The sequence below is a fragment of the Elaeis guineensis genome, chromosome 5, assembly GCF_000442705.2.
Source record: "Elaeis guineensis isolate ETL-2024a chromosome 5, EG11, whole genome shotgun sequence".
NCBI lineage: Eukaryota > Viridiplantae > Streptophyta > Magnoliopsida > Arecales > Arecaceae > Elaeis > Elaeis guineensis.
The window spans coordinates 129,034,977-129,054,638 of NC_025997.2; the positions used below are offsets into that span (position 1 = coordinate 129,034,977).

At 37.0% G+C, this 19,662-nt stretch overlaps 3 protein-coding genes across 5 annotated transcripts; all 3 read right to left on the reverse strand.

Moving 5' to 3' along the window:
* Positions 1-3,244: 3,244 nt before the first annotated feature.
* Positions 3,245-9,498, reverse strand: LOC105045734 (serine/threonine-protein kinase AFC1). Of its 2 annotated transcripts, none has more exons than XM_029264828.2 (13): positions 9,225-9,498; positions 8,445-8,616; positions 7,777-7,803; positions 7,353-7,506; positions 7,215-7,263; positions 7,000-7,114; positions 6,701-6,792; positions 6,337-6,493; positions 6,114-6,178; positions 4,589-4,686; positions 4,312-4,417; positions 4,013-4,170; positions 3,245-3,806 (listed from the first exon to the last, which is right to left on the reverse strand). In XM_029264828.2, the coding sequence occupies exons 1-13, from the start codon at positions 9,330-9,332 to the stop codon at positions 3,800-3,802; spliced, it is 1,308 nt and encodes a 435-aa protein (XP_029120661.1). In that variant the 5' UTR covers positions 9,333-9,498; the 3' UTR covers positions 3,245-3,799. The 2 variants fall into 2 exon arrangements, with proteins under 2 accessions (XP_029120661.1, XP_073114644.1); XM_073258543.1 differs by having other exon boundaries at positions 3,973-4,170.
* A 795-nt stretch (positions 9,499-10,293) lies between these two features.
* LOC105045733 (histone H2B.11) lies at positions 10,294-11,087 on the reverse strand. The gene has a single exon (XM_010924103.4). The coding sequence runs from the start codon at positions 11,085-11,087 to the stop codon at positions 10,410-10,412; it is 678 nt and encodes a 225-aa protein (XP_010922405.4). The 3' UTR covers positions 10,294-10,409.
* Positions 10,294-19,022, reverse strand: LOC105045732 (probable monofunctional riboflavin biosynthesis protein RIBA 3, chloroplastic). Of its 2 annotated transcripts, none has more exons than XM_029264829.2 (8): positions 18,868-19,022; positions 18,037-18,193; positions 17,628-17,946; positions 16,411-16,632; positions 15,967-16,292; positions 14,515-14,644; positions 12,972-13,268; positions 10,294-12,746 (listed from the first exon to the last, which is right to left on the reverse strand). In XM_029264829.2, the coding sequence occupies exons 2-8, from the start codon at positions 18,090-18,092 to the stop codon at positions 12,492-12,494; spliced, it is 1,605 nt and encodes a 534-aa protein (XP_029120662.1). In that variant the 5' UTR covers positions 18,093-18,193; positions 18,868-19,022; the 3' UTR covers positions 10,294-12,491. The 2 variants fall into 2 exon arrangements, with proteins under 2 accessions (XP_029120662.1, XP_019706084.1); XM_019850525.3 differs by having other exon boundaries at positions 17,628-17,949.
* Between the last annotated feature and the right edge of the window lie 640 nt (positions 19,023-19,662).

Here is a 19,662-nt window from a genome sequence, read left to right on the forward strand (position 1 = left end):
CACCCCTTCAGACAGGCAAGGAATGTCTCAACCAACAATGCAATTGATAGACCATCATAGATGTACCCGAAAGGGATAAAACTTCTGTAGTCGGCCGATTATGCAGACATTCATCAAAAAAAAAAAAAATTATATGATGTTTATTTAGACTGTTCAAATATTCGTAGGATTTATTCATTTTTTTTTTAATATTTTATAAAAATATAATTACTCATTTTTTTAATAGATACTCTCAAAACATATTTGATTATAATTTTTTTCATAACCGATCCGATTATAAAAATTTTATCCATCTAAAAATCTCTAAATCTGGACTGTATTTGAGCACTGAACATTGCATACTTGCAGCCAACTCCTCCTCGGTAGGGCAACAATCACAACTTGGAGGAGCACTCAATCACAACCTACTTGGTATACGTTCCTGGTTGGAACATGCCCCAAGCAACACCCAGGTGATCTGGAGCCATGGACAGTCGGTGCTCTTGAGTTGGTGGTTCTCCACAAAGCTCGCGAGGAACGCGAGGGACGACGTCGGATCAGCTTGCATTCCGCGCATCTGGTGCTTTAAGTCTCCGACATATGTCCACGTGCTGTGCTCGCGTTTTTCGGAGCCATGCACAGGACGCCCGGTTGCGCTGGACGCCAGTAGATTCTGGAAGTGGAGATTTATTTATTTATTCTTTGTAAGGTTTCATCTACGTTTGTACACCGAATCCGATGACCAAACCAAAAAGAGACGCGTGTTATGGAAAAATGTACTACGGGCTCTCAACTTGAGTGATTACTGGGAGAGATGATATATATATCTTTTTAAATAAGTGAACATCAATATTCTTTCACATATATACACTTTCACAGTTTGTTGCGTGTGGATCTCTATCTTAATAAATGTAGGATCTTGACGGGCATCACGAGTGTGTATGACCGAATCCAACAACTTGCCCATAAAACATCAGTTTCAATTTAAGAGTCTCAGCTGCTTTGAGACGTTACATTTGAGTGTGAACGCTCTACAGTAAATTAGATAAAAATTTTTATTTTATATTTTTAATTAAAAATAATTTTTTATTTAAATTTAAATTAAAAATATCTTTTCATTTCAAATATAAATTAAAAAAAAAATTATTTCTAACTGAAATATTCGTTATACTCTTATACCCTTATACGATTATACAACAAGACAATATTGTTTTACAACAATACAGTACTGATTTATAATAAGACAGCACTATCTTCTAATATCGTAGTATTATTTTATAATACGTAACGCAGTATTGATTTATAATAAGACGGTACTGTTTTCTAATATCGCAGTATTGTTTTATAATACAGTAGTACTATTTTATAATAAAATAATACTATTTTATAATAGTATTATATTACAATAACGTAGTACTATTTTACAATAAGACAGTGCTATATTATAATAAGGAAGTAATATTTTGTAATATCTTACATCATAATAAGATAGTATTATTTTACACTAAGACAGTATTATTTTATAATAAGGCAGTATTATTTTCTGATATTACAGTGTTGTTTTAGTATTGGTTTATAACTGCAGGGGTAATTTGATCATTTATGCCAATTGGGGAGTTGCTTTTAAGTGAAACTCAACTAAGGAGCTACTTTTAAGTTTAAACCCAAATGAGGAGTTTTCACTAGTTTATCCAAAGTTCTACTTGAATGATTATTTTTTTTATATTTTTTAAAAATATAAATAGATTGACTTGAATTAGATTATATCTAAATTTAATTTTAATTTGAAATATTTTAAACTAAAAAATTTGGTTCCAAAATTGAATCAAATACTCTACTAGCCTAATTCAATTCAATCTAAAAAATTTAAATTAAATTAGACTGAATTTTTAGACTTTTACATATATATATATATATTAGACTACAATTTAGATAATAATTCAAAAATAAATTATATAAATTTAAAGCATATACTACTTATAGAGACTCTACAATATCGCTCAACATCTAATAACTAATATTATAATAATAATAGATAAAAAATATAAATATAAATTTTAATATTCAGGATCTCAACAAGTCGTGCGATAATAGCATCATGTAAAAAACATAAGTTCTAGATTTTCAAAAAAAATTACATTGTTAAAATATAATAAGTTTTATAATATTTAAAAGAAACTAAACTTGATATATATACACACATATGTATATGTATGTAAAATCCAAAAGTCAAAACTAGAAGGATGGATTGGATTTGGATTGAACCTACAGTTTAGATTTTGGATTGGAATTAGATTTTATAATATTAAATCTAAATCAAAGTTCAAAATTTAAAATTTTTAAAAATTGATTTCAAATCTAAAATCAAAATTCAAAAATCCGATCCAATACTCTAGTTTGATTCGAATTTTGAATTTTCTTCAATCCACTTACACCCCTACTTATATTCTTCAAGGGATTATTCCTTATATTCTGACCAATAGAAAAGAATAAAGCATATCCAACTTATATGCATAACAGGTGTAACCTTTGTTTTAAATGCCATATTACGTGGTAAAGAGGATTCGTTGATGATTGGGGATTGAAAATAATTAATGTTCCTTTAGTAATAATGTTAACAATAAAAAAAAAAAATTACAATTCTTAACTCTATCACAATCCAGTCATGAATCAAACTAACTAATGCGTACAGTATAACAGAGCGAGCTATCAGTTTAATTTCAAAGAAGCATTAAATACAACTCATCAGATTCAATCCAACTTTGTATCATTGGAGGCCTCCAGCCACGGGGTTGCAGCTTAACTTGCTGACACATCAACTCAAAAAAACTGAGAATGGAGGTGAAAGTTCAAATTTTCACTTCTATATTTCTATATGTCAAGAGAAATTTACTTAAATCTTTCCTATTTTTTGGGTCATAAAATAGAATTTATTTGCAAGACCACATCCATCCATTATAAACAGCCCTCTAAGCTAGACCTTGCTTGGCTAAACAACAAACTAAATTAAATCTATGAAGTATTGATACCAAAATAATAAACGAGAAGAATACCAGATATATTAGAAAAATACTCAAGAAAAATGATTTTAACTCCAGAATCATCAATCAAGATTTGATAATATGCGAACCGCTGACAAAGACCTATAGCTTAATTTGCCATCCTCACCCCATAATTGCATGAAACACGGTAGCATGCTCATCCAAGTTCAGCTAAATGAACCGCTGAACCTAGCTGAACAAGTGATTTGGCCACCTGAGGCAAATGCAACACGGTGAACATAATATTCCAAACATACAAGCCTCGTCTTACACACAAGTTTGCTAACAAATTTTCACACTAAAATTACACAAGTCAGCACTAACATTATTTTCAGACTCCAAACAGAGTCCATGCGTATCTACCAAAAAAAAAAAAAAAAGACAGAGTCCATGCGTGGGCGACAAATAGTTGCAGAACCATCCATTGATTGCATGACATCCTTCAGCTGGCATACACAACCATCGTGACAGTATCTTCTCATCCAAAATAAGAAATTGTGATTGCAAATTTATTCAGTTGAAAGACAGTACCACCATCTAGCTCAGATCCACAACTGTCCAAGACAAAGGTGGGAGCTAAAACCACCATCATATGAAAGAATTTAAGGCACACGATATGAGAGCCACCAGACCAGATTTTTCCCTGCATATCCTCCTCCATCGAGCCTCTACCACCAAGGTCATCCAAGAGAATTGCTACATGTACATTTGAAGCTTCTGTGAGACACAGCCTCGGAATCACTCAGCTTGCTTAATTTTTGAGCGAAATGAACATAGTTTTAATGCCTGCACAGTAACAAAAGAACATGATAATTGAAATACAGCAGAACCCAAATTGCATTGCTCCAGTAATAAAATTCAATGTTACACAACTGTTTCCCTGTACAGCAGCAAAATTACAGTTCATTATGCAGCAAGTCAGCATGTCCAAATATCAATTTGTATAGCATACCCTCATCTTCTCACAGGTTCAATCAACAAAGTGGTCTTACATAAAAGAATAACCATATCTTCTACGATCTCTTATAAAGAACGGGTGTCGAAGGGCCTCTTGTGCTTTCAGACGCTCAGTCGGATCATAGCGGAGCAGCCCTTGCAGAAGATCAATCAAATCCCCAGCAGAATGATCAACGTGCTGCATTACCAGGTTCTGCAACAGAAGACTCGATTATATGCCGACCACTGGGAGATAATCAGGCACTTACTTAAATACCAAACAGTGAAGGTATTGTGCAGGCAAGGGTGAAAAAGAACTCTTCACATTTAAGAAACAGAAATAGAAGCTTATTACCTCAAGGCGAGGCAACTTATAAACTGCTCTCACGCTTTCACTTGAAGTTGCCCCTTCAGGCCAATCCAACCGCGGTCCTCGCCGGAAATACTTCTCAGCACGTCGGCTGTCAGGAAATACAAAACAGCGAAGCTAAGTCAAAACAACCAAGCATGTTCATGACCATTTAGAGTCATATTCCTTATACAGCAATCATCTAACATTTACATCTGAACATGTAATAAAGCAGCACAATTTAAATGAATCAGATGAGGTACAAAACAACATTTGCTCTTACTCAGCCCTAACGACCATGTGCTGTGGCAGTGGGCCTAACACCCTCTCCATCATAGCCAGATGCTCCAAGTTCTCATGGGTTTGAAAGAGTGCCTCTCCCTGTTTTTAGCAAAAGAGAAAAGTAAACAATTGGAATTGCTTAAACAAACCTTAACCCTCTAACATCTACCCAAATGCATTTCTCCTGCCAGTTCTACAAACCGCATGATGTACACAATATAGACAGAAACAAGGTTCAGTAACTTAGTATGAAAGACAATTCTAGAATTTCATTTTGAGGCCAAGAAACTTCATCCTAAAATTATACCAATGATCATAAAATTTATACAAATGCAAGTGAAAAATCTATTTAAGCTTTTTACACCTCACAACAGTAAGAAGTGGGAATAACAAGCAGATATCAGAATACCTTTTCCAAAAAAAAAGTATACATCGGACTTTTCACCCTTCCAATCAATATACCAAGCACCATGTTTGGACTCAGCAGTACTTTCAGGGCTACCTAGTACCTGACTGTTTATGACTATTAAAATTCAAAACAGATAATCTTCTTGGACTTGACGTACCATAAGGGGAAATCAAATACCCCATCATGCTATACTTGTTATGTTCTATATGCTTGTACGGGTGTTAATTAGTAACCTTTGGTTCACCTAACGAGATGAAGCACAAGGAGAACATAATGTCAGCATGATCACATCTGCAATTCTTACATATCTAGGATCCCTGAATCACCATTTAAACTGTTTTTGGGCATGTCAAAAGTGTTATACTCCAATTCAATCATTATTGTCCACACACGTGGATGGCACTGCAATGCATCCAAGCATCCAGGAAATTACAGCTCAGAGGGCTGTACACTAACCATTGGCTTTTGAAAAGAGATAAGAGTTATAATAACAAGTATTAGGTCCATTCAGAGGAGAAAATGGCAGAAAAACATTTCTCCACTTGCTAAATCATAAATAGGGCTATGCTTGCATATCTCCGAAGAGGAAGAACACAAACCCACAATACTTAGCCTTCACATCACACCAGTTCTATTTATAACTTCATTAGCACCTAAAGGAACTTGTCAGTCAAAAATACATGTTTTGAAGTAAGAAAGTATGGGATTTTAAATCATTTGCAGATCATTCTTCAGGGACCATTCATGAGAGCACAATCTAGACCACTGATCTAAACATATCCACCTCAAACAACCACTTCCTCATTTTCCATCCAAAAATAAAATCACTGGCCTGCTAGAGAAACTCTAGGTGTTATATTAGCAGGAGCAAAATGCCGGATACAGATTTTGCAAATAACTACTTATTAAAGTCATAATGAAGTGTACGGATAACAGTGAAGCTTAACAATGATTAAACTACTGATCATAAAGGTCACTGCAACTTTACCCTGTATATCATCAAAACAAAGCAATCAAGAAGTTACAAAATATAACTGATTAAGGACACAATAAATTGGAAATAACTGGCATAAATGATTGGTTGGAGGAAATTTAAAAAAAAAAAAAAAAAACTCACCGAGCAAAGCTCAACAAGAATGCAACCCACACTCCATAAATCACAAGGATAGTTCCATCCAAGTCCTTCAAAGAAGAAGTTGAAAATAAGTTGTGATGATGATGATGATGCAATAGTAATAACAACAACAACAATAAACTAATAATAATTTCGTCATTGCTAAGGCAAAACAATAGAAGAGAACAAAATGTACCAAACTGAAATTGATCAATAAAAAAAATACCAAGAATAACTTCTGGAGCACGATAATGCCTTGTTGACACCACATAGCTGTGATCTTGATGTTCAAATGTTGTGCTCCCAAAGTCAATAAGCTTGATAGCGCTGGACTTTGGTAGATTCTTAAAAAATGAACCATCCTTAGCTGATCGTGTCACAAACTTCATGGACAACAAAACAAAAATGATTAGGTAGAGTGGAAACAAAATTCACATATACAGTATCAAATAACTGCATGATTCAAATCCTCAGAGCAGGCGTGCCAGAAGTAGCAAAAATGCTGTTAGGGATCACATTGTCACTTAAAGTACTTCATGCATTAACTCCAGTGCAAAAACACATTTTAGCTACCGCAAAAAAATTTGTACCTTACAATCAGGGACCTTAATACACTCTGAAGACACAAGAAGGATATTCTCAGGCTTCAGATCAGTGTGAATAAGCCGTAAGTCATGCATAACTGAAAGAAGCAGAGAAGCAATAAGAACCATCCGAAAGCAAAATCAATGAGGCTATGCTCTGACTAGCATGTGCCTTCTCAAAAGCCAGATACAGTTTATGCTTCTTTGTTATAATTGAGCAACAAGAATCCCCAAATTTATTCTCAGATGTAGTGCTCAAGCATTAAAAGCAGTACGAAGAAATATAGCAAGCATCACTAACATACATGCTACAGACTCCAAAAGTTGCCTGCCAAGCTCCCGGACTAGGTCAATGGGAAATGACCGATAGCTGTTCCTACGGAGAAAATCGTATAAGCTTGGTCCAAGCTTCTCAAAGACCTGTTATAACCATATTAAAAACAATTGCATGTTTCAACTCTCCAATGTCACAGAAATAAGAAAATCTAAAGCCACCACACATAAATACATATGTACTTACAATACATATATGATTACGATAGTCAAACCAATTCCGTATTTGCACATAACTGCAGGAATAAAACCACTTATACATATTCATCTTAAGCTCCTAAAGTGGAGCAGGGATTGACAAATTTAGCAGAAACGACTGTCCTACCGTGCACCACTAATGTCAGCTATTGCAAGTCTTTGAAGCACATCAATTTCAATCATTGCAGCTTCTCGATATTTTTGAAGTGAACGAACAATTTTGATAGCCACTGTTTCCATCTTTTCCAAGTCCAAACATTCCAACACTTGTCCAAATGTTCCTGCACAAAATGAACATATAAATTGGTATTAAAATCAAATATTTGAAAATCATAAGATATGTGGTCTTTTTTTCATTTTTTGGGAACTCCATCAATCATTCTCTCTAGAACCTCTAGTATATGCTCAAGTTCCATCTCTTGCTACTAGGTTCAAACTTGGTCCAATAAGTTGAAACCACTGGAGCACGTGAGAACCAAGAAATGGAACAGAAAGAAAAACAAGATTCATAAATACCAATACGGCATGAAAAGATGGAAGAAAGAACCCACCTTCACCCATTTTGCTCAGTATCTTATCTGCAGAAGTCAATCCCAAAAATAAAAATGTCAATATCAGGGCATAGGAAAGGCTAAACTGGTTAAGATAGCATGGAAACAACATTGACATTTGAGAAGAATAGCACTAGAACAAATTATCAGAAATCTGCCAAAAAACATGATGCTTAAACAGCCAGCAAGATTTACATGTAAGAACAGCCACTTTTTATTTTTGGCTTGGACTGCATTTTAGAGTACTCAAAAAGAGTAAATAATGTCTTGAAACCCCCACAATCTAATAAGAATTGGATTAGAACGTACCAAATAGCCAAAAAAAGAAGACATGAAGAGCAATACAAAAACAATATGTAAGAAAAGAATTTAATTGTAAAAAATGCAAGAAAATCTTGTGAGGGAAATTCAACATCATTGATCTATGTAGCTTGGGGGCAAAAAAATAACAACAATTTATCATTATGCCCCTCAATTCCCTTGCTGGCAAAGCTTGCAGCAAATACGATGGGGAAAATCGATAACAACTAAAAAGTGCACTGCGGTTATTCTCGAAATTTTTGTTTTCAATCAAATCAGGGAGGAAAGAAGCAGATGAAATAACCAGAACTCTCGGGCAATTATTGACAGAAGTAAACAACCACATAAAAGATGGATCAAACAATTACATCTCGGGCTCAGAGTCTCTCCAACTGCAAAAACATAATGACCATCCTTGTCATCCGCTCTCCATGGAGGAGATGCAGGGCGAGGAACTCCAGTGTAGTAACATGAGTGCAACCAATGGTTTGTGCTAGCCCCATTCACAACTTCCTGTCCACAATATAGTGTTGGAATGACCTACAAAAGCAATACAGCAAAATTCTCGTCCTTGTGATTCTCCATAAGCTAAACAAACAAAAAAAATAAATTCTCCTTATCAAAATGTATTCCAAACATCAAATTGCATTACCCATATCATTTAAATTAAAAAGAGAGTGAATGGCACCGAAAAACTTCGCATATTTGTGCAAAAGTTTCATTAAAAAGAAAAAAAAAAAAATCAGATTGTTTCCAAATAAAGTTAGCCAGGAGCCAAAACGGGGAAAAACCTTTCCACGATCTACCGCCCACGCTATGAAAATTCCCTTCCAAAGAATCACAAAAAGCATCAAAAATTGAATTTTTCGCAACCAAGAAGAACAGAGAAATTCATTGATCACCCAAGATGAACGCAAAATTGAAACTTTCGCATAACACTAACTTTAGATTTCCACAAAATAACAAATTATTTTCTGAGATCATCCCAAAAGAGGAAAAGCGAATCAACCAAACGATCCAGGCCATCAAGGATTCACAATTTACGCTTCGAAAACCCGAATATTCACCAAAAACATTCAAGAAAGAATAGACCTGCATCAAAGGAGACAGATCGAAAAGGAAATTTAGCCAAAAACGAGGCAAAATACCCTGGTAGGAGGGAGAGGAGGGGGCACGTCCCAAGTGAGCCGGGGCCTCTTCCTGGGGCGCTTGTCCATGGTCACGTGCGGGTGCTCCGCGACCCATTGGGTCTCCATTGCCGTTCCAAAGCTACGCTAACAATCAACGCGAAATCGGAGAAGAGAGATAGAAAGAGAGCTTTGGGGTAATTTTGGGGATCGGGGGTGAGGGAGAGGGTGAGGGACAGAGAGAGGTGGCCCTCGTTGTCACCCTCGATCCTCCAAATCGGTGACTCTCGAGGCCAACTATAGTTAATCCTGTCTCTCGCAACCTATCTAGCCTCTTAACCGTAGTTAATAGGAATCCGGTTCCCTCCCCGAGGATCGTCGAGCCGTTTCCCCGCAGGTGGCCAATATGAAAAATATCGGACTGGTACCCGCTTGCATCCGAGCACGAATCCGCTTTGTTGCTACCTTATTTTACTAGTTTGGGTCACGTGCGATGCACGAGATTTGTTCAAATAGGTTACGTCTATTTTGGCAAAAATTACCAGATGGTAAAGGAATGCAATTTAGAATCGAATTTCTCAAATAGTTTGGATCCTATTATAACCAGTTCATCCAAAATCTCATCTTTCATTTGAAAAGATTACTATATTTTGAGAGGTCACAATAAATTTTTCTTTTTCCTTTTTGGTCGATATGATTATATTTTTTTCAAGAGCAACATGTCGTTTAGGATGACTCTTGGACTTCTATCATCTTCCTGCATATCGATCCTCAAAGAAATGAAGCGATTTGAATAGAGTGATCAAAATCAAGGATGGCCATGCAGCTTCATACTTCTCTGCCAAGCATAACATCACCAACTCATTGTTTATCGAATAATCGAACCACTCCCAACCAAATTACAATCTACTTCAACCTTCCACCATATGATCATGCTTTAATGCAATCGACAATCTGATGCCTAACCATAAGAGTAAATAAATGAACAACATTTCAAGAGATAAAGATCAAATCTTTTTAAGACAAATGGAAAGACAGGAAATCAAAAAAACCCAAAGAAATTTCACATCAGACCAACATGGAACACGTATAAACTAATAATCCAAACGGTTTCTTCATTGCTTTTAATGCTTTGCAACATAGCGTTTCCATCAAAACATCAAAAAAAAAAAAAAGAAAAAGGACATTAGATAAGAAACCCTAGATCTAAGAGCTGGTGAACTTGGTGACGGCCTTGGTGCCCTCAGAGACGGCGTGCTTGGCGAGCTCGCCGGGGAGGACGAGGCGAACGGAGGTCTGGATCTCCCGGGAGGTGATGGTGGGCTTCTTGTTGTAGCGGGCAAGCTTGGAAGACTCCTGGGCGAGCTTCTCGAAGATGTCGTTGATAAAGGAGTTCATGATGCTCATGGCCTTGCTCGAGATCCCAATGTCCGGGTGGACCTGCTTCAACACCTTGAAGATGTAGATCTTGTAGGTCTCGGTCCCCTTCTTCGTCTTCTTCTTCTTCTTCTTGTCGCCGGCGCCGCCCTCCTTGGTCGGGAGGCGCTTCTCCGCCTTGGGCTTCTTCTCGGCGGGGGCCTTTTCCGCCACCGCCTTCTTCTCCTTATCCTCCGCCGGCTTCTTCTCGGCGGGTTTCTTGTCAGCCTTGGGCGCCATTGGGGATCGAATCGAAAGGGAGACTTGGGAGATTTCTGGTGTTTGGGAAAGCGAAACGGATGCGAAAGACTTCGCGTTAGGGCTAGAGTAATGGGGTTTGGGATCGAGCATGAGGATATATATCCAGAGAAAGTGGTGGAAAGGAACTGGACGATGGGTTGTGCCGCGGATCGATGAGCTGTCAGTATATATGACCGTTGATTTTCCGTGAAGGTAGATCAGCGGCATTGGACGGCTGAGATGCGACCGAATCCCTTCGATGGGCACGTCGGTCCCGCTGGTTCTCCGAAACTTGGAGTATTGGTTACGGAACCAGGGCGCCTCGGACTCTTCCGCATTTCTTCAGTGAAAAAAACCGGACCGGTAGTTTGGACCGGGGAGCGGTCTGGTTTTGAGTTAACGCTTCACTTAGCATTGGCTCACACATCACAAATACACGAATCGTACGTCCAAGGTAAATTTGATTCTTTTTTTCTTTTTTTTTTTTGATAACAGGGATGTATCAACCCATGTCTAGCTTTTAACCATCCATTAGCCCAAAAAAACTCCAATACGAATAAAAAAAAAAAAAAATGTATTGCTTTGATTATTTGGATGATTTTTACATTACTCCAAATCAATCAACAACACGAGATAAACATGATTCTGAATGGAAAAACATGATCTAATATGGCACATAAGCATTGTTTGTGCTGAAAAAATTCAAGTTAGTTGCCCGTGCAAGTATAATTCCCTTTCATTTTTTGATCAATCATATTTATCTCCTCTCATCTCCATCTATATTCCATTTAAATTTTTTTTTCAAATAACTTTTAAACAAAAATATAATTGGTATTATATTTTTTTAATTTTTTTTGGATAAAAATGGAGGGAAGATCCATCTTATATTTTATTAATTTTTTTAAAAAATATATAAAAAAAATGAAAATAAATAAAATAAAAAATTTATATTTAAATAATTTTATAATTATTTTAAATATTTATTTTTTTAATCATTTTTTCATTCAAAAGTAACTTTTAGATCGGTTAACTGAACATATAGCAAATTAATTCTACAACTCAAAACGACTCTAGAATATTAACAGCTAAATAAAAAATTGTTTTATCCTAAAACAGCTTTTGATATCAAAATATAGTTTTTACTACAAGTATTTCTTGGCCAAAAACTACAGCATCCCCCAATAGATCCAAAGTCTCTTATATTCACATAAAAGCTCTTTTTCTTTTTTTGTGCCAACTACACAAAAGACCCTCTCTAGTATTTGCTGGGTTGGGCTTTAATGGATCGTTGTTGGTGGAAAAATATTCATCAGCATACTATATAATTTTGATTCCAAAAGCTCTATAGTTAAACCTGAGAAAACTCAAAACTTAAAACCATATACAGGTTTTCCTTTTCTGATAAAAACCAGAGAGTGAGATTCCTTATTGTGAACTTTGTGACACCATCATCAGCTGCTAGACACATTAAGCTGAGGTGGTGAGTTTACAACAATGACAACACTCTACAAGTTACAAAAGATTATGAAGCAGAAAAGATTGCCCTTGTTTTCACAATTAATTTGTTCTTTTATTTATTGTAATAGAATTAAGAATGGAAGAATCTTTGAACCAAACAAAATTGGAAACATCTTACAGTTCCTTTGATTGGCCTGTACTCATTACATCTGGGTTTGTGAATCCAGGCAGATCACCTGGCAGATCCGAACCATAGACATGCCCCATCTTGATTCTTTTGGTCTCAAGGTATTTCTTGTTTTCTTCTGTTATGGGGGACATAACAGGGACCCGCCCGACCACAGCCAGACCATAGCCCTTAAGTCCTACAAACTTGGCCGGGTTGTTGGTCATCAGGCGCATCGTGCGAACACCAATGTCCCTAAGAATCTGCAGACACCAATAAAAGCTTCTCAAGTTTTAAAAAAAAATATTCACTCCAGGTTAGGTGCTGGACACATGATCAACATCCAAATTTCCAAATGAACCAGCAGTACCAACTGCTTTCAGAACTAAGTTAATAAACTATTTCAATAAAGCAAACAAGAGAGCCATGGGTTTTTTCTTTCCTCAAGATATAAGAGCTATGAAGAATGTTAACCTGCAAAAGTTTACCTGAGCACCAATGCCATACTCTCGAGCATCAACAGCTAGCCCAAGTTCCAGATTTGCTTCAACTGTGTCATGTCCTAGGTCCTGTAAGTTGTATGCACGAAGCTTGTGTCCCAATCCGATGCCTCTTCCTTCATGACCGCGTAGGTAAACTAACGCCCCTCTACCAACCTTCTCGATCAGTTGCAATGCGAGATCTAGCTGATTGCCACAATCACACCGAGCAGATCCAAGGATGTCTCCAGTTAGACATTCGGAATGCACTCTGACAAGGACATCCTGCCCATCTCCAATATCACCCTGCAAATTTTAGCCATACTTGCTCTTAAACATGCTCTACTATATTATGATGAGAAAAAGCTGCCTTGGGAAAAGCTTGAAAGAAATCATTGTCATTTTTCTGACATTGTCATCTGAAGATAAATGGGTCTTCTTTCGAGTCGTAACAGCAAACAAAGGGGGGGGGGGGAAATTATGCTAAGCTACTATGATCATGTTGGATTTACTGTACAAATGCTTTAACTTAACCTTCACTTAATTTGCATGCAATTGGAAACTGTCACACTATTGGCTGTCAACATGACCTCAACGCTCCTCAAGTTTGTGCTATGTCATGAGACTTAGAAACTTAGAAGCAAGGGAAAACCTTCCTTGTGGCTTACAGTTTAAGGTTGCATCAGAAGTGAGCAATTCCATGTCAAAAGCACAGGATTTTTATTATAAAGAAAATTCAACTATAAAGATCTTTGCCTATTTCTGCAATTTGTTATTGACTACTAAAAATTTTGCAGTTGGACTTAGCTCAGCCAATTGGCATCCCTCTCCGCATGGGAGAGCTGTCCAGTTCAAATCCAGGTAGTGACATCCTCACAAACCTTTTACCAGACACTGAATAGTGAACAGTGAAATACACACACACACACACACACATATGTATGTATATCTCTAGTGTATTGGCTTATAATTTGGTAGAAGAGCTGGATGGTGTAGATTTTGGAGTGTGGAGTTCCAGCAGCAATTGCATGGTACATATCAGTTGTTATGAGTCTGATTATTTAAACTGAATGTGTTACAATTGTAAGATAAAAAGCCACTGGTTTCTATCTTTCCTTCTCTCTCTCTCTCTCTCTCTCTGTGTGTCTGATGTGTGTGTATGTTGATTTCTTCCTCCTCCAAGAGCTTTTGTGTATCTTCATCTTCTGCAACAAAGAACAATTTGCTACTACTTGTGACCATATAACCTTAGATGTTCCTCCTGGAACCAACAACAAGGATATTTTACATATCAGATTCTTGACATTCTTCTCTGTTCCCATTTGATATATCTAATTTTAGTAACAGTTTATGTCAAATACTTCTGTTAGCTTATAACATAAGATATATCTTATAACCGTTCCAGTTGAAGGTAAATTACCATATCAATACTATCATATGAAAACAATTTTTTAACATCTATCTCTAAACTTCCCATTTCACTTCCCAAATCACAATTCTACCACTGTGCAGAAGTTAAGGCAGATGCAGATATTCATTTTGCTTCAAATACCTTTACAACAGCAATGTGCTCGGTACCATCTAACTTAGACTGATAACAATAAGCCTGGAATAAGCCCCATTTAGTAGGCAATCGGGAGACAGCAATTCTTTCCACCAGTTTCTCACGCTTCCTTCTATACCTGAAAAAATAGGTGTCACACAAATATTATGTTTTCCTCGTTAATATGTGAAGTCCAGTACAGAAAGTTTTTATACTAACAGATGGAGGAAATTGATATAGTCCAATCAAAAAATGAGTTAATACATGGACGGGCCTATGAGTACTTAAACACCATAGAGGCCTCTACCACTTCGAGTGTGGAACTATTCTTCAAACTCCCCCTCCTATGTGTATAGCTCAAGGGACTGAACCCAGGGTGAGCCCTTCTCACGTACAGTCTGATGGACGGAACCCAGAGCATATGTGGAACAAAGTGAGGGCGTGGAGACATCAAAAGTTAAGAGGGATTGTGGGCTATGATACCATGGTAAATTCCACCCCAAAAACTCTTGGATGGGCCCCACAAGAATCCCTACCACTTCTAAATGTAGGACTATTCCTCAACATAAATGATATCAGCATGGGCATAAAAAAACACAAGATCTTCAATTCAGTCACCATTGCAGAAGCATAAAATCAGGAATCTTGCATGAGCTGATATTTCTTCTTTAAGAAAAATAAAATAGGCATGCATGACTGGGAGTCCATCATATGAAAAACATGTATTGAAGATGCCAACGAGATGAGAGATTAATGCCTTTGCCTTTTCCTTTTATGTGAATATATACAGTAGTGTGCTGGATATATGCAAGCATTTCCAATACACCTTTCTTTTTTGAGAGCTTGATTTTATAATTGCATAATGGGGCACTGAACATGAAATTATGATCTTCATTGCCATGTAACTGCGGTAGGTAATTACCAAGACTAATTCCAATTTCTCATACAGATTAATATCCTTAACGATCATAAATTCATGTCTTACTATAACAGGAAATGACTTTGTCATCATTGGAAAAAAGAAACAACACTCAAAGCATAGATGTATATTTTGCACAAGTCACAGCAGTCTGACTTACCAAAACAGAAGGTTCAAATTCATAATAGAGCTAAAAATTATCTAGACAATGAAATGGTTTTAACAATGCTGGTTTTAATTGGTGCTCGACCTTTTCCTCCTGCCAGTGCATCTATAAACTTTGTGTCCTCATGCTTTCATGGCATACATTAAGAGTTATAAGCTGATAACTATTTTCTTGTTTTCCATTTTCGCTGTCTGGATCATCACAAATCTTCTTATATTGACTGGTTTACATGAAATTCTAACCAACAGGCATTTCACATCATAATTTACAGATCTGATCTGAAGAAAAAAAATATGCATGTATGCATTTGCAAAATTATGATCATATGGGAGACAGATAAAACATGATACAAGCCTCATTTACCTGATGTACTCACCGGATCAAATCAGTGATTGAAATTATTGGTAAACTATATTCCTTAGCCATCTTCCTTAAAGCAGGCAGTCCTGCCATGGAACCGTCCCCAGGATCAACAATGGTTGAAAGAACTGAAACAGGCCGTAAACCAGCTAGAATAATCAGGTCCACTGATGCCTCGGTATGACCGGCTCTCTTCAGAACACCACCATTTCTATACTTAAGAGGAAATACATGACCGGGTCTTCTAAAATCTCCTGGTTTAGAATCAGGTGAAGAAAGAGCAAGAATTGTTTTTGCCCTATCCGCAGCTGCCACACCAGTAGATGTGCCCACTCTCGCATCCTAGATGGAAAATAAAAAGCAATTTCTTAACCAATACCGGTGCCAATAGATGCTCGCCATATTGCTTATTGAATCATGAATTACTATAGTTTGAAAATTCTTGGAACTCAATGTGTACCACTGTTACTGTGGAAGCTGCAGCTGAAAGATCCTCAATCTGAGTGATAGGAGACATCATAGGAATCATCAGCCTCTCCAGGTCTTCTTCCTTCATGCCCACAGACACAATTCCAGAACCATGCCTGATCATGAAAGCAATAGCCTGAGGGTTTACTAGAGTCGCTGCCATGATAAGATCCCCTTCATTATCACCATTTTCATCATCTACAGCAATCACAAACTAGAGAATAATAAATGAATTAACTTGAGTGCTGCTGTGCTTTACAGGAAAAAATTTGAAAAACTAAAGCAAGAATAGATGGTAAACTAAACCATGAAATGTCCTTCTCGAGGTCCATTGCAGACGCTCATTCTACCTCTGTTCATGATAAAGTAAGACATCTACAAGGCTGAAGATTAAGTCTGAAAATGTAGACCAGCTAGAATCTCAACCCAAATTCAGATTCAATAGACTTCATTCCATTTTCTAGTTTCTTCTGAGTAATCAAAATTGATAGGAGAGAACATTGTTCCACAGTTGCAAATAATTTATAAGGGATCTGATAAAGTTGCAAATAATTTCCTTAAGCCATCTATATAAACCAGAATGACACTTGAAGAAATATACTGAAGATGGTAACCATTCATATATGCACAGTTGAAAGAAATGGTAAGTAAGAAAAGAAAGTTGATGCCAATATAACTGAAAACATAATCAACAAGCTTTCTCCAACTAATTTGTGCTGGCAGCCACTGTTTCAAAGGAGATGTTTTTATTTGTTCTGAATTAATGCATTTAGTTAGCGATGCAGCTTAACAATATTGCAACAGTAATTTCCTTAACATAAGGTTTATATCCGACCACATCCACAAAGATCATATGACACTGATGTAACCTATGTGATCTGAGAAATCATCATAATTTGACAGCTAAACCAGGGACAACTAGGAAAGTTAGCAGAGAAGGCCAGTGACCCATAACCAAGGCATGCGTTTTGATGAAGAAGGCAATGTTACTCAAAAATCAAAACAGCAAAATGCTCTCAGTTCTTTGACCATTTCAGCTAATCACCACACACCATGTTGAATTAGAAACTTTATCTCCACAGTAGATCAACATGGCTATATAATTCATTATGAGAGAATGAGAATCAATATACGTTGATATGCAGACAAGGCATTAGACGGACAAATAAAATAAGAGCAACATGATGGGTATTATGAATTTAATCTGACCTTTCCCTGACGTAAAGCATTGATGGCCTGATCAATGGAGGAGAAACCTTCAGAAGGGCAGTCAGGATCACCCTCAGTGTCGCTGACGAAGAAATCTGCCGTTTCCTGAGTTATTTCGGCACTCACAGTTCCAAATGACACACCTGATTCATCAAGCTCACTAGAAAGAGCCCCATTATCTTTTCCCTTCAGATAACTCTCCATGTTTTCTGCACCCCTCATCCCATCCCCACCAATTGCAAAACATCCAAATTTCCACCAACCTTTTTTTGTCACTCCAAATCCTAAACTGTGCAACCCAAAAAAGGAGCGGTGGAAGCTGCTACATATTTCAAAATCAAAAAACAGGTGATAGAAACATAGATTTGTGAAGAAGAGTAATAATGAATAAAGCCAGGAAATGTTCTACCTTGAGTTGGTGTTGGTATAAGGCAACAAATTGGAGCTAAGCAGAAGGCAATCCATTCAGGAAGAGATTCAAGTACGGACAACTTATAACTTATGTTTATATACCTTCATCAGCTTAAGGCTACATGCATTCCCTTTAGCCTTTCGCACGGACTCATCTGCTCATGTGGAAAGTGGAACCACATCAAACAGGTGGAACAATTCAGACCTCAACTTCTGGATATGGTGAGCCAATATCGTGACCACGACTACATAAGATTGTCCCTAAAATATTATAGATTTTGAGACCAATGATGTTAATTTTAATATTCAATCATGCATTGAGATTAAATTATCTGTACAAATGATAGGTCCATCAACAATAACCAAGCAGGCTTTCTTTCCGTCTTCTTCCTTTTCTTCTTACATTTGATTATAGGATGGCATTCGAATTACATAATTGCATACTAAAAATGGTTTTTATTAAGACAATGGGCCAAAGAGAAGATGACAGGGAGACACTGCATCCACGTGCAATTTTTTTTGATGTAATTGCATATACATAGACTTAAAGATGCATTTCACCAATTTGCCAGTATGAATAGTTTCATTACATTTCTACATCTAACTCCCACGTATTGTGCAATGTGAATTAAAAATTTGAAATTCTAAATTCGTCAGCTGAATATTCTACGAGTAACTTGCTTTCAAATCAGATATCAAATTTGCGGCAGTAAAAAAAAGCTTATAAGCCATTGGAACTATCCGCTTTTATTTATTGCCAAAAAGCGTACATCTTCTTGATGCAAGATAGAGAAAGGGATCGAAAATAGTAGGTACTACTCTTGCATACCTAGCACAATAATTCGACCCAAAGATGGGTAACCGATCCTTAGCGGTGTAGCGGCTGAGCTAACGCGGAGACGACGGGGGGAGGGGCTCTTAGCTTAGGGGAGGGTTTCTCCATTGCCTCAGTGTTTTTGGGGAGCTTGGCTTGTTGTCATGGCCTAGCGGTTTCCAAGCCAGATCATCCGATAGCTAATTACCGAGTTCATTATTTACACCAACCCAATATCGAAGGCCTAATTCCTTAATTTCTTGATTCTATCATAACATCCATTATATAAGCTTGTTATTTTAAGCCGATACTATAAAACTAAATCACAATGTACGCAATTCCATTTGGAAAATTCTGCTCTCGAGGCAAGCCACTGTTATCTCAAGATGCAATACTCAAGACATCGCATTTTTTATTTTTTGATGATGGGCACCGCATCATTGTTGTCACGCAGTACAGGAACGGTGATGATTATGAAATTGGAGGCCACCGCACCATTGTTGTCACGCAATAGGTGATGATTATGAAATTGGACGCTCAAATTTGACAGTTGAATAAGAGAAAAATTTTGTTGAGATAATACAATTGATCTCCAACTCCGACTCTACATCAGTTGAATAGACACACCGACTCACAATCGGCTGACTGACCGACAGTCGACTATTATCAACCAACAGCAAAATTCAATTAATCTTCGATCGAAGACCATCAACATATTAGAATCAGAGTTACTGACCGATGCACATTCGGATCTCCAAAATTTTCGATTTATCACTGTTACCGACATATAGTCGGCCTATCTTTCCAACA